Source organism: Hyperoodon ampullatus (genome assembly GCF_949752795.1).
Source record: "Hyperoodon ampullatus genome assembly, chromosome: 2".
Lineage (NCBI taxonomy): Eukaryota > Metazoa > Chordata > Mammalia > Artiodactyla > Ziphiidae > Hyperoodon > Hyperoodon ampullatus.
In genome coordinates this window covers 8597895-8612631 of record NC_136915.1, presented here as the reverse complement: position 1 = coordinate 8612631, position 14737 = coordinate 8597895, and the positions used below count along the sequence as shown (strand labels likewise).

Here is a 14737-nt window from a genome sequence, read left to right as displayed (position 1 = left end):
GCTCCTAGAAGAGCGTATGGAACAGGAGCTAGTGCTGCAGCCATCTTCGGAAAATAGAATTTGCCATAAAAAATACTATAAACCTTTAACAGCGAATCTTAAATAGTCATTGAAAATTTGGTTTATAAAAAGTTTTAATGCATGTAAAAGATTCATAGTATGATGTAAGTGAATAAAATGGAATACAAAATGGTATAAATGTGTGATTTCAACTATTAAAAATATATGTACATAGGAAAAAGATTAGAAAGTAATACAATAATGATTATCTCTAAGTAGGAGGATTTAAGGAGCAATTCTTTTCTTTTTTATTCTTTTCCTTATTTTCTAAATTTTTCTACAATGGACAGTTCTTATTTATAATGAGGCATTAAATGGTGATTTAATTAACAATGCTTTTCATTAGCAAGAAGCAAAAAAATGAGGTATTCCATTTCACTTTCATCTGCACAGCTGGTTTGCTATTTGGAGTGTATTTAGCAAGAATAGTGATGGTCCCTGAGGCTGTTGCTTGGATGCCGTGATTTAGTTCATCTGATTTCTTTCAAATATTTTATAATGCTTAAAAATCATTCCTAGGACTTCTCTGTTTCCATAGTGTGCAGATTGCACACGCTCGGCTACTGTAGCGTACCTCTCATCTGCTCCAAGTCCCTTTTGGGCACACTGTCATCCAAAAGAGGCTTGTGATAAATATACACACATGTGTCTGTCCCCTTAGTGCCAAGTGTGTTCATTTGGGAGCCAGCGTGGCCTTGGACCTAGATCAGAAAGCTTACTTCTTAATTTACACAGGGTTTCTTTTGATCTTCATGTTATCCTTTGAATTTCAAATTTTATTTTCTTCCATCAGATTCCAAAATTATATATACAGCGATCTGACTTAACCTTTTAAAATATGTAATGGAAAGTAGATGTATAAGCATCAGATGCTTTACCCCATACATTATCTAGGCATATCCTGTAGCTTCCAACTCCCCTCTCCACATATTCACCAAAAAAAGAGAGGGTAGGATTAAAATTCAGATGTCAGGGGTAGCAAATATATTCACCCAAGTGGTGCTGTAGTGATTTTAAATAGTTGTAGTGATCCTAGAAATGATACCTCTGCTTCCAGGTCTTCCCAAGGCCCCAGCTGTTAGAGGTTTGGCTAAGAGAATCTTTTAAGACTTATGGATTTGGATTCTATTTTCTAATACTGCTAGTTTCTTAAGTTCTGTTGTCATTTTGTTTACGACCATCCTACTAAAGGTTCTGCTTATATTTTGAAAAGCAATAGCACATGCTGCCTTTGCCACTTCTGATCTTAGGACTTTGGACATTGCCTGAGAAGAAACATCCCAAGAATCATTTGAAGATTATTGTTTTCTGAATCTGTTATGTCAACTGCTATGTTAGAAGTCCCTTTCTGTTCATCCCCTCCAATGAAGAGAAGCGATGCAACCACTGTGGAGACAAGTTACTTTTCTCTGCTCTTTCTCCCCACACACCCCGCCCCCACCCCGAGTTCCCTGTACCTGTGCTGTAAAATACAACAGTCACTAACCATGTGTGCTTATTTTAACTTAATTAAAATTAACTAAAACTTAAAATTCAGTTCCTTAGTCACACTTATCAAAGTTCAAGTGTTCATTGACCAATGGCTACCATATTGGACAGGGAAGATATAGACCATTTCCAGCAAGTTCTTTTGGACAGCCCTGGCCTGTATAACCATAATCAGTGATGCCAGGAGTAGATTGGTAGGTGTGACTTTGTGGCACCAGGCAGAGGCAGGAGAGGCATTTCCAACATTTGTCTTCACTCCTGTCTGCCTTCAGGGATCTCTTTAACGCTGCGTTTGTGTCCTGCTGGTCTGAGCTGAATGAAGACCAGCAGGATGAGCTCATCAGAAGCATCGAGTTGGCCCTCACCTCCCAGGACATCGCTGAAGTCACACAAACCCTCTTAAACTTGGCTGAATTCATGGAACACAGTGACAAGGTGAGACTTTGCCCAATTGTCCAGATGGAGCCTGACAGGGAACCAGCTGGTGAGAGGGGAGAAGCACCCGCACAGCCCACTCTTGCTTGTGCCCCGTCTGCCATTTTCCTATGCTGTGGGGTTCTGCTCTTCTCCAGGGCCCCCTGCCATTGAGAGATGACAATGGCATTGTTCTGCTGGGTGAGAGGGCTGCCAAGTGCCGAGCATACGCCAAAGCGCTACACTACAAAGAACTGGAGTTCCAGAAAGGTCCCACCCCTGCCATCCTAGAGTCTCTCATCAGGTAGGCCATAAACCCTTTTTAATTACTGCCTTCATCTAAAATGACCTCTCTTCTCCCACTGCCTGGTGACAGTTCACTGGAGGCACTTGGAGACCTCTGCTCTGTGAAATCTGCCATCAGGCCTGGCCAGCACGTTTAAATGAGATGTGGTTGCAGATGGCTCTCCCCAGTGTTCTAGCCAAAATTGTCATTTCTGTTGACCCTTAGCACCTGGGCTTCTGTTGTTTTCCAACCTGTGCTTACTTGTCCCAATGAAATTAGCCTAGAAGCAGTTCTGTGGACAGAGCAGCCTAGGAAAGATAGATTTTATATCTGGGTTAGATTTTGCTCTCTGGCTTGGGATTAGAAGCTGGATTCTGTGCCTCAGAGACCACCCAAGGGCAGGGTGGGTTTTTATTGGCTAAATATTTTGGTGCCTGAGTCTTCCTCCTTGGAGTTCTATGAATGTAAAAGACAGAGTCTGAAATTCTGTGGTCTTTTCCCCTCATTTGCTTATGTTCTCTCATAAGATGGTTTTGAGTCTTCTGGGTATGGAAAAAAATAGGTTGTTTAATAAATTTTTTGCTGTTACGAAATTACAAGCAGCCTTAAATGTTAGCTCCACAGCTCCTAGAGAACTGTTCACTTCCCCTAATGATCATCAGAGAATATTAACTTCAGGATCTAATTATCTTCATGTAAATGCTAACATGGTTGATTATTTCACTACACATAGTTTAGGAAAAATCACCCAGCTAATAAGTACCTCCACTGTGGCTGAAACAGCCTGCTGTGTATGGTGCTTCCTTCATTTGAAAGGGTAATCAAATAACCAAGTTCTCTGCTAGCTCTGCTTTTGAGTACATGCTAAAAAGTTTTCCTTTAAACACTTTAAAAAGTGACCAAAAAGGTAGAAATAGAATCATGTTTTTGCCCAAATAAGTTGGACTTCGAATGTCGATTTCTAAAATACCACATATGGTGACATTTTTTTTGACATTAACCTTGTCACAAAAAGTTTAGACGTCAGTTATTCAATTGTGTATCTATAAAAGTATGAGTAAATTTCAGCAACTATAGGTTTTGATTAATGTAATATAGATGTTTTGTCCCCCCAACTTTATTGAGGAGTAATTGACAAATATAATTGAATATATTTAAAATGTACAGCATGATGATTTGATATGCATTATGGAATGATTACCGAGATCAAGGTAATTAACACATCCATCACCTCACATGGTTAACTCTTGTGTGTGTGTGTGTGTGGTGAGAATGCTTAAGATCTACTCTCAGCAGATTTCAAATATACAAAACTATATTATTAGCTATAGTTGCTATGCTGTGCATTAGATACTCAGAACTTACTCATCTTACAACTGAAAGTTTGTACCCTTTCACCTACATCTCCCTGCTTCCCCATTCTCCCATCCCCTGACAACCACCATTCTATTCTGTTTTTATGAAATCAGCTTTTTAAAAAATGATTCCACATATAAGTGATACTATACAGTATTTGTCTTTCTCTGTTTTACTTAGCATAATGCCCTCTAGATTCATCCATGTTGTCACAAATGGTAGAATTTCCTTCTTTATGGCTGAATAATATTCCATTATGTGTATATTATATGTGTGTGTATGTACATATATATATACACACATAATATATATATACATAAACTATATTTCACATTTTCTTTATCCATTCATCTTCTGAAGGACATTTTAGGTTGTTTCCATATCTTGCCTATTGTGAATAATACTGCAGTGAACATGGGAGTACAGATATCTCTTTGAGATAGTGATTTTGTTTCCTTTGAATATATATCCAGAAATGGAATTGCTAGCTCATGTGGTACTTCTGTTTTCAGTGTCTTGAGGAACCTCCAGACTGGTATAGTGGTGTGGTGGCTGCAGTGCACAAGGGCTCCCTTTTCTCCACTTTCTTGCCAATGCTTATTATGTCTTGTCTTTTTAATTGTCATCCTACCAGGTGTGATATCTCATTGTGGCTGTGCTTTGCATTTCCCTGATGATTAGTGGTGTTAGGCACCCGGTCATGTACCCACTGGCCATTTAGATGTCTTCTTCAGAAAAATGGACTGTTTAGGTCCTTGGCCCATTTTTAAATTGGATTATTTGCTTTTTTGCTATTCAGTTGTGTAAGTTCTTTATATATTTTAGATATTAACCCTGGGTTATGGTTTACAGATATTTTTCTCCCATTCTGTAGATTGTCTTTTCAATTTATTGATCGTTTTCCTTTGCTGTGCAGAAGCTCTTTAGTTTGAGGTAGTCCCACTTAATTTATTTTAGCTTTTGTTGCCTAGAGCCTCAATTTTCTTTAGTTGTGGGGTGTATAGCTGATGAGAGAAAATTATTAGCTACTTCTGCCCTAGGCATCTTGTGCTCTTCCTTCTCTTCATCTCCTAACCCCCAATCTTTTTCTCCTCTCTCCAAGCAGTACTGTGCTGGCCCATGGGCATCTCAGATCCCCTGCCTGCCTTAGGAAGTTTCTGTCCGGCTGCCTGTCCCATGGGAAGCCCTACTGCAGTGTACTTCTTCTCTACTCACTTTACTTCTTTGAAAATCCTGAGGGCCTTGTTTTTAAGGTGAAGTAGGTTCCCAAACAATCGAAGGACTATAGGTACAGTAAAAAATAGTTGAGTTCGAGAATTATGCTTACCTTACACTGACTAGTTCAAGTGAATGGTTCTTTTTGACAAGGAAAAATTGCTTCCTGAAGGTCAAAATTATTTGACATCTGTTATGGCTAAAGATGTTTCTTTCCCCTCTGCGTATATGTAAGTTTGCTCAAGTAGAAAGTAGGAGTGTTGGTTTGCAAAGTGTTTTGAAGCCAGGTGGTGGCACTGGCCTCTGTGGCGGTTGGGTGGAGGTCAGACAGTCTGACCTCTTCCGGTGGATGCTGCCGCCCTTTTTGTCCCTCGCTCTTTCGTCTTTGGCTTCCTGCTCCTCCCTTGGTTTCCCTGAAGACTGCAGCACACTCCGAGTCTCTTTCTCACGGCTCACTCTCTGATTTTTCACTTAAAACTTTCCACCATGCTCCCAGTGGTAATAGTAATCATTTTAAAAGGAACGAGGTTTAAAAGAGTTTATTGTAGAAGGAAGAAAAAACTTTGAATGTTTAAAACAAACTACAGTATTGTATTTCTACAAAGCAAAATGCTTATATACAGCGTGAATTATTTCTTAACCATAGTGCCATTTACCTTCCTGTTTCAGCCATTTTTTTATAGATGAGATAAAAGAGGAAGCTCTTTGAGCCCTTTTCTTACAAAGTAAATAAAAATAGACATATCTGTATTGACTGTGAATATTTTAAGGCAGTTTTTTGCAGGCGTCCACAGGGACTTATCTTCCCCTCCCGCTGGAGCTGCTGCCACCGCTGGACCCACTTCCTGCCTCTCCGTGCTGGGCCCTGATCGAGGCCGAGCAGGGGAGGTGCTCAGAGGCCAATTGCAAGGCCCAGAGCCCTGGAGTTTCCTCCAGTCAATGCCAGCCTGGGTCCGTTCACCTCCAGCAGAAAAATTTTTGTCTTTAAAAAAAAAAATTGTGTAGACTGAAGATAATTTCATTGGATTTAAAAGCAGAAACTCCTTTCCTCCACCACCCTCTTCACTCCTTTCTCTAACACCCAAGAGAATCAAAATAATCTGGTCCTTTTCAGCAAAGGGGTTTATTGTCCGCCCTCACATAACCTAGGCCTTAAGGAAAATGGTTAAAGTGAACTCACAGTTATTTTTCTTTCACAGAAAAATCATGTGGAAAAGAAGCTGCTGCTATGTCAGGGATCACAGGCAGACAGCCCACTCAGGGCAGCCCCCTGAGAAGTCTGTGTCTGGCCCCATTGTGTTTCATTAAATACTTCCTCCCATTTACTGTAACGTCCTCAGGACATAGTGTTTTTTGTTCTCCTAAGAGACTTACTGTCTCACTGAAGATGATAGGCCATTTTCTGTCCCTGCCCTTTCTAGACTCCCTTCCTCTCCTCCTCTGCCTTTTCCCAGCCTCCGTTTGTCTCCATTTCTCCAGCCCTGCTCCAGAGCAGGCTTCTTTTTACGGCTGGAAGTCTTCTGGGCGGATTTTCATCTCCACTCGTTTGAGGGAGTAACTAGACCCATGCCAGCCGTACCAGGTGATGCCATCCAGGTGCTTGTTGTGCTCCCCAAGGCGGTAGTAAACGCCATTGAGGTTGGAGTCTGTGCAGCAGTTGTACCAGTATCCACCTGGGACAGGAAACAGGTCAGTGCTAGTATGTCCTCGGAAATAGCTGATAGACTAGGCAGCAGGGATTTGTGATGTTTTTTAAACTGTACCTAAGCCATTAGGGTCAGTGTCAAACAGGAGTACCAAAGCCAGAATACCAGCTGCAGTTACAAATTCACTCTTTCTCCTCCAGTGGGACTATGGCCTTGTACCTGAACTCCCACCTCCCAACCCCAACTCTCACCTTTCCGGAGCTGGGCACACTTGTCTAAGCAGTTGTCATTGTCCTTGTCCTTGGTGCTGAAGGGTGTGTTGTTGTGATAGACAAGGGCATCGTTCCCCACGTTGCCGCTGTAGTTCCCCAGGAAGAGGCGGTAGCTGTTCAGTTCATTGCCCAAAACAAAGTGGCTGTACTCAGCGTAGCGCATGTTGCCCTCCCAGTCCTGTCCGGGGGGCAGAGCCTTAGAAAACTGCAGCAGGGCCTCCTTTCATACCATCCTGCACCTCTTCCCTCTCCCCAGCTGCAGCCATACACCTTTTAGCTACTTTTTACTACTTTATTACTTGTCTACCTCTAGTTTAACACACTAACCTGGGAATCAGAAAACAAGGGTCCTAGATCAGACTTCTCTCCTGGGTCACCTTATGGCCCTGGTTAGTCTCTCATTCTCTTCCCCTTTACATCCCTGTCTGTAAGGTGTACACGTGTGTGTGTTTTGCTGTATCCCACTCTGAGGTGTCATAAGAGTAACTTGAGAACATAGTGAGGCTTCAGGGCCTTTGATGAGGGTCACCAACCGATACCAGTAAGGTTTGCATGTAGAGGACCTCATGCCCCAGGCCAGGGCAGGGACCACAGTGTTTCAGCCCAGCTGACTGTTGGATTCCTCTGCTCTGGCCTGAGTCTGCCCTCTCCCTTGTACCTGCAGCCTCGTTTTTGTGAAAAATAGGGAAAAAAAGCCCTGTTCTTCCTCAACTGTACTGCAACCTGCAGGAAAACCATCTTAACAAGTACACCAGCCGATGGTGAACAGGAGTAGGAATGACGCCCAGGAGTTGCACACGGTTGGGCGTGGCGGCCCCGGTCTCGTGCTCACCTCCATCTCCACGCGTAGCCGGGTTGGCCGCCTGGAGAGCCGGTGGATGTGGTCGTTCCCCAGCCAGAAGTCCCCACGGATGCTGCCAAAGCCCTGCTTGTACTGCTTCCAGTCCCGGTAGAAGGAGACAAGGCCACTCTTTCTCCTCTGAATGGTGGTCCAGCCACCACCTGAAGTCTCCATGTCACAGAACACCTGGAGCAGAGGGGATGCCCCCCCTGGTCAGGACGTGCCGACGCAGGCAGCGCGAGCCTGAGCGTGGCTTCCCACCTTTCTCCCACCCCTCAGAGCCAGGGGACGTGCGCCCTTCCACAGCCATGCTAGCTCACTAGGCAACGATTCTGCCCCAGGGTTGGCAAGCTGGGCAGGCTGGTGGTTTACTGAGATCAAAATTGAGGATAAGAGCAAGTGCATAGAGAGTCTGAAAGGAAAAAGTCCAGGTCCTTCTGACACACTCCCTATATGTTCTCTTTTCTCCCCAAAGAGTCACTGCCGTAGGATGTGGCAAGGGATCGCAGCTAGTTAGGTGGTGGTTATAGCATTATCTAACTATGTGAGAAGGTTTAGTGTTTGGTTGCTAATGATTTGAAGGAGCAAAACAGATGCCTGGATTTTTTTCCCCCATAAATTGAGTGTTTAGATAGCTCTCTGGTGTTGATGTGTTTGCTTCTCTGTCTTGAGTTTCCCTCTCTTTGGACTGTGACTAGCCCTGTTGTCCCCAGCCTTTGAGGGGGTGGAGGATAGATGGTAGTACATGGGCCGTGATGACCTCACCTCCAGCTCAGGGCTGCCCAGGAAGTCATCTGGAGGAAGCTTATACACTCCGGAGATGCGGTAGTTCTTCTGGTACAGAGACGAGCAGTCATAGATGGCATCTACAAAAGGAGAAAACCACAGGCTGAGCATCCAAACCCAGGGGCTCTGTGGCTAGCCGGCATCCTCGCTGCATCTAAATTGAAAGTTTAGGAAGGGAGACTTCATTTCTACCACAAAATTCACAGGAGTGTTCATTGCTGGGCAGTGTCTGGACTTGGGAGAGGTGGGCATCAGGAGGCCAGGAACGGGTGTGTTTTGGCCTCACTGGTGGTAGGGCTGAGGGCTAGGGAAACCCTTCACCTGGATAGCACAACGGTACAAACAGGTGGCTTCAGGTTTTTGCTGAAATAAATGATCCTCCTGTAGTTCTAGGGCATGAATTCTGGAAACGTTACAATGTGTGAGGGCCACTAACAGATCCTCCTGTTTAATAGATTCAGCTTCTGGGACAGCCAGCCTCTAGTCCTAAATAAGTCATGAAGATCTCATAGGGTCTGGTTTTATTGTTTCTCGGTTTGTTTTTCTTGCTTTTCAGAGGTAATGGCTACTGCCTACTAGGTCCCTTATTAGCAGAGATTTATAATTTTATCTTTCCCTCCGTAATCCAACACTGCTAGACAAATGAAAATGCAAACACCCTAAGGAACCCTTGGAGGCCTTCCCCTGACACCATTATTAAAACAAGGAAATGAGAGATTTGGGCAGGCGGGCTTTCACTCTGGGGTTGATTTTAACGTTCCCTCAGCTGCCCTGGGGGCTCGTGCTTTATGAAGGACTTTGTCTCCTTGTCGTTCTAAATATCAAAGAGGCTTGTGGAAGGGAAGCCTTTCCAGGTAGGATTCAGGGAGCAGGCACTCTCGCCTGTCTAGGAGATGCCTCCTGCCCACTGTGTCTTGGGATCCTTTTCTCTGTGGCCACTGCACCGGACCTTCAAGAAGAGGACACAGTTGGCAGTTTCCCGCTGTGGGAATTGTTCAAGACAGAGCACTTTGGGGAGGGGAAATGGGAGACCCTTGTCTTCCCTATCCGAGGTCATCACTTCCTCTTACTGATGAAAGCATCAACTTACTGCTTTCTCCAGGGGGCTCGCTACTCACAGAGTATAAAGGTGACCCCACACCTGGTAGCAGAGAAGAAAAGTAAGGAATGAGGGCCTGGGCAGGAAGAGTAAGAGGCCCGGCAAGAGAGCTGCATTTGACCCCCAAGAAACTCCTTGCTGGGAGATGAGAAAATCCCTCTTGGAGGAGCAGGACGTGGCATTGGTCAGATTCCTCTGTCTCGCCTGGTCTCCCTGTGTGTCTGGTTTCATCACACAGACCAAATCAAGACTCACTTGTCTGGAAAATGGCCTGAGAAGACCTTTCTAGTCCCAAACTGAGAGTCAGGAAGTACATGCTTAGAAAGTCCCCTCCCTCGTGGACCTCCCTCCCCCCCATCCCCTATCCCACCCACCTAGGTCATCACAGAGCACCGAGCTGAGCTCCCCGTGCTCTACAGCAGGTTCCCACTAGCTCTCCATTTTACACGTGCTCGTGTATTTATGTCAAACCTAATCTCCCAGTTCATCCCACACAAAATTTTTAAGCTTAATCTCATGTTAAAACTTTTTCTTCATTTGAGTTGAGGATAACCAGTAAGACTTACTCTGCTCTTATTCTTGGCTTGGTTTATAATATGACCAAAAAGATTTTCTTTTAAGTTTTTCTATCAGCAAGAAATGACATATCTATAGCCTCTGCTCCTTGTAACTAATAATCTCCTGATAATTTCAGCAAACCAAATTTCTGTCTGAACAATAAATTCACCTTGGCCTGTGTAAGCCAAGCTAAGTAGAAACTGAAAATTGTTTTGGAAAAGAAAACAGTAAACGTGTCTTATTTTCGACCTACTAAAGATGTAAATTTCAGCATTGCATTTTCCTGTATAACTGGGGAGAATTTTATTTGCAATTGTGGGGAAAAAATAGAAATACCAGAATTGCGGGACCTTGAGGAGTCAGTCCTTTTTGAACATGAAGGAATCCTTCAGATGGCTCCGGGCAGTGTCTGTGCACTTAATTCTGAGCCAGTGAGAATTAGGTTGGCAGGCAGGACACCGAAGTCCATTAATGCCCATTCCGCTAAATCCCAGGGACCCAAGAGAACTGTTTTGGGCAAAACTTTGCTTCTAGAGGCGTTATGATTTTGCTGTTCATTCCTGCTTCCTTGGGACTGAGGGTACAAGCCGGTCAGCTCTGGGTAAGGAAGTGGACTAATCAGGAAAACTTGAACCCAGTTTCTAAGACTTGCTTTGTGACGTTGAGCAAACTGCATGGTCTCTCAGTGTTCCAAGATGGTAATTCATGCCTTCAGTATGCCGAAACATTGCAGGGATAAAAAAAAAAAAGCTGGGTAAACGTTCAGAACCTTAGAAATCAAAAGAAATACTGCGTAAGCCTTTGCTAAAGAGAAAATAGAGCTGGTGGCACGTACCCTAGAAAGTAAGTTCCATAAGAACCCCCAGGGATCGTTCTGACAACCACGTCACCTAGAAGCAATGCCGCAGACGGGAGGCGCTCGACTACGTGAGGGGGAAGGTGGTGAGTAGCGTGAGGACACGTCCTCCTTACCTGCCAAGGTCTGGGTGACAGTCTGCGCTGCCTGCAGCTGCATGATGCCGATCTGACTGTTCATCTCGGAGTACTTGCTCTCGGCCTCTGTGAGCCGCGACTGCATGCGCTTGGAATTGCTCTCCAGCTCCATCACCTGCATGACCACGCTGACCCAGTCCCTTTCCTGCTTCCTGCTCAGGTCGCTCAGCAGGCTGCTTAGGTTGGCAATTTGGGCCTTGAGCTCCTTCGCCTCCTCACAGCAGCCGGCCACGGTGAGCTCTGCAGGTGTCTTGCGCTTAGGGGGCTTCTGTGCCCACACTGGGTGGCTGACAAAGGCCACGGTGAAAATGCAGAGCCAGGCCATGGCCGAGAGAGTCTCTTTCAGCATCTTTCGTGGGCCCGGTTGAGGAAGGCTCTTCCTCTGGGGGAATCTGGCTGTGTCCAGCTGAGGTGTGCAAAGCTGCGGCAAATTAGAACCTAGCCCTTTCGCTCCTGGTGGACTTGCCACTTTGTTGATCCTCTCCCCTTGCTCTTTCTTAGCCTTTCTCAAAACTTGAGTTTCTGAAAGCGCAGCTTCATTGGGTATCCTATAGCCTTCCTTCCCAAGACTGAATGCTCCACAAACTCAGCATCTTAAATATTGTTTGCTGCCTGCACCTCCACCCCTACCGTGGCCGTGCATAGCGCTTTAGCCCCTCCCAGCTCATCTGGGAGGGTCAGGTGCCTGTTGGGTGAAGTCAGCGTAAACTTAGGCCAGAGGAGGGGAGGAGAGAGACAGGGGCAGTCTTTCTTTCCTTGCCTGCACAGTCTCTGGGCTAAGACAAGAGGACTGAATTCGTGTGTTTCCAGTTTTGCCTATTAGATTGTACCCCTGCCAGCCACTGGCTCTGCTCTATCAGCAAGCAGGGCAGGGTCAGAAGAATTTCCAGATTCCATTCTAAAGGTTATATAACCGTGGGGTGAGCATAAGGTAGGCAAAGAGAGTTTGGAATAAGACTCTCCACTCACAGGGAGACCTGTTAATGCAATCCACGCTGTTTATACGAGGCTCTAGTCTATTTTGGCCTCCTTCTGAATGTGCTTTTAGCAAGGCTCATTATTCCTTTCTCTGATCATCATTCAGTGTTTTACAAAACCCTCTTTGGGCCTGGATCTAACGCTATCTCACATTTGAAAATTTCCAACTTAGAAAAGCTTTAGAAATAGAAGGATAGAGGAAATCTCTTAAGAAGCAAAAAAGGACTTGGTAGCTTGTACCCACAGGCTTTACCGAGTTCTTTCTTTTTACATACTTTCTCCTTCAATAAAGAATGGGCCAGTGTTCGCCTCTCACACTTGACATTTGGCATGGAAGTGGCAGAGGTGGCAGCAGGTGTGAAAACGCAGGACCTGGTCCCGGGATGGGCACCTGCATGCCCATCAGTGTTCATGCAGAAGAGAGAACAGGCACAGCCACGGCCCATGGTTCTAAACCGGGAAAGCGTGTTAAAACGCAGAGAAAAACATCCCCGTTGCCTAATAATCCATGTCTAGAGCCTCATTTCCCTTTTCCTATGGAATATGGTTTGCAGATTTATTCTCTATATATGATACATATATCCCTGACAATAGGGATATTGTAATTTTTCATGTACTGTATTTAAAGGAGATTCCTCCTTTGAAAACAAGTGGGGGAAAAACCTGGGTTTTCAGCAAATCTTAAATCCTTAAAATGAGCTTTTCGCTAAGCAGGTAAACAAAGTTCCCTCTGTCCATATGCGGTAACTGTCTTCGGAACATACTCTTGTTGTTTCCGGGTGCAGTGCTTATACTGTTGCGATTCCGTATGGGCCCCTCACACACAAGCCTGAGGCCTGGCAGCCCTCCTTCCCGCCGTGACCCCCCAGAGCCTTTTTCCAGTCAGGGCTTCTGCTTCTCAGAAAGTCATTTCTGTTCAGGCAGCTGGAGTTACCAAACACTTTTTTTTTTTTTTTCCTGTAAATCAAAAAGCAGGAGTGGATCAGGTGGATCAGGGTTTGTTTGCTAACCTGCTTATCTTCTTTGGCTGCTTAGGAGTGAGGATGTTGCTGGAGTCCTATAGCAGCTTGTCATTCTGCTCAAAAGGGTCTTTTTAGAATTGGCACTGTCAGCCGGTCCCTGCTCTCTCTTTGCAAATGTCTAGTCCAGTCGGGCACTGCAGCCTTATTAGCTCACGGAGCTCACTTCACTAAGGCGAACCTGGCCCCGACCGCCAGCATCCAACAGGGTCATTTAGCGGGATCTGCTAAACTCCATGAGGATCTTCAAGATGATCTCCTACCCAGCTTAACCGACACCGAGCACTGAGCTTAAACCGTACGGCACACAATTGTATGTAGCATCACACATGATGCTGCTGTCTTGGTAGAGAACATCATGGAACAATGGCGCTTTATGGATTCCTGGCCGGCTTTTTGTTTGTTCTTTCCAGTAACCATTTCCTCTGCCCAAACAGAAAAATGTTGTTATGAATAGATTTTCATATCTGGGCAGAAAATGAATTGATCATTCATATTTGCAACCCGTGTAGCAGTCCTTTCCAGGAAAGGTAGGAAGGGGTTCCTAAGCTTGGATCAAAAGCATGTAGCTTTTAGCCTGAGTGCCTACTCTCTGACATTTGTTTTCTGGAAACTTATTTCTAACATAAGGCTTAAGTTGGAGACAGAAGCTTTTTTTATTTGAAGATTTTCTTAAATTGTCTAATCTGCCCAAATCTTCAACACCCCCCCCATTTTGAGAAAAATCGCTGATTAAGAGTATATCCCATGCCAGAAGATTATCTGTCCTCCAAAATATCTACAACCCTAGGGTGTCCTAGATTCTGAATTTCTGAAGGAAGGAAAAATAAGTCCTTGTTTTGAGTACAGCTAAGCCAGTAGAGGAAACCAGGACAAATGCGGAAGACTAGAGCAGTTTTCCCTTCTCTGAGAGGCTTTTAATCCCTTCTCTGCCCTTCGGTGAACAATGTGACCATAAAAAATGGGAATTAATTGAGAAAATATGGAAAACCTGTGTTGGACACCTTACAGTTTTTCCTTTTCTCCATTTTGCTGGTGGTGAAAGAGGGTCAGCTTGGAGCTCCTGAGACAGATGTTTATGAAAATAAAGCTTATGTTCTTTTGAGAAAAGCCAGTGAGCTTTTACTTCACAGTCTGGGCTGTGCTGCCTTAGGCTGGCACCAAGGATTGGATGTGTCCGAGCAGCCGGGGAATTCTAGAGCTGAGAAGGGCCAAGAGCTGGTCTTTGCTTCTCCCCCAGTAGGGGCGTCATGTCTCATTTTCTTGACAATGTTCCTGTTGGAGCGACTCCTCGTTTTCCAGTGTATTCGTGCCCCTGCCTGCTCTTACACCATCCTTCCAGACTGGTGAGGGAGGAACAGCTGCCCTCGGTGCCAGGCTCTGTTTGTTGAATGAATACATCTCAGAAGAATCTGCCTTGTTGTTAGTTTAGCTGTGTGTTTGTGGTCATATTTTACTTCCAAAGTCTTCTAATGAGCCATAGCTGCCTTATTACATGTGGCCATTTAACCCCTGACCCTTCTACCGCTCAGTCCTACTTCCATCTCAGCCCAAAGTCCAGGTCCATCACAGAAGGTATTTGCACCTCTTCCCTAAGCCTTCTAGTTTGCCACTTCTCCCAGAGAGTGTGTCCTGGGCTTATTAGAAACCATTGCTTTCAGGCCTCCTCTTAGCGTCTACTGTTTAATTATAGCACCTAGCAAAAAAGTCTGTCTCTGAACCCTCT

The 14737-nt window shown here is 44.9% G+C and overlaps 2 protein-coding genes across 2 annotated transcripts in view; one reads left to right on the top strand and one right to left on the bottom strand.

Annotated features, from left to right (window-relative positions):
* The window catches only part of MTOR (mechanistic target of rapamycin kinase), a gene marked incomplete at its 5' end in the record, with an annotated part of 118671 nt that overhangs the window by 48606 nt on the left and 55328 nt on the right, over window positions 1-14737 (top strand). The window contains 2 exons of the mRNA XM_079696532.1: window positions 1821-1983; window positions 2121-2266. Of these exons, the coding sequence (XP_079552658.1) occupies window positions 1821-1983; window positions 2121-2266 (309 nt within the window). The remainder of the gene's footprint in view (window positions 1-1820; window positions 1984-2120; window positions 2267-14737) is intronic.
* On the bottom strand, window positions 6323-11363 carry ANGPTL7 (angiopoietin like 7; the record flags this gene model as incomplete). Its single annotated transcript, XM_079696533.1, has 5 exons — window positions 6323-6492; window positions 6717-6915; window positions 7570-7764; window positions 8344-8444; window positions 10994-11363. The coding sequence occupies 5 exons, from the start codon at window positions 11361-11363 to the stop codon at window positions 6323-6325; spliced, it is 1035 nt and encodes a 344-aa protein (XP_079552659.1).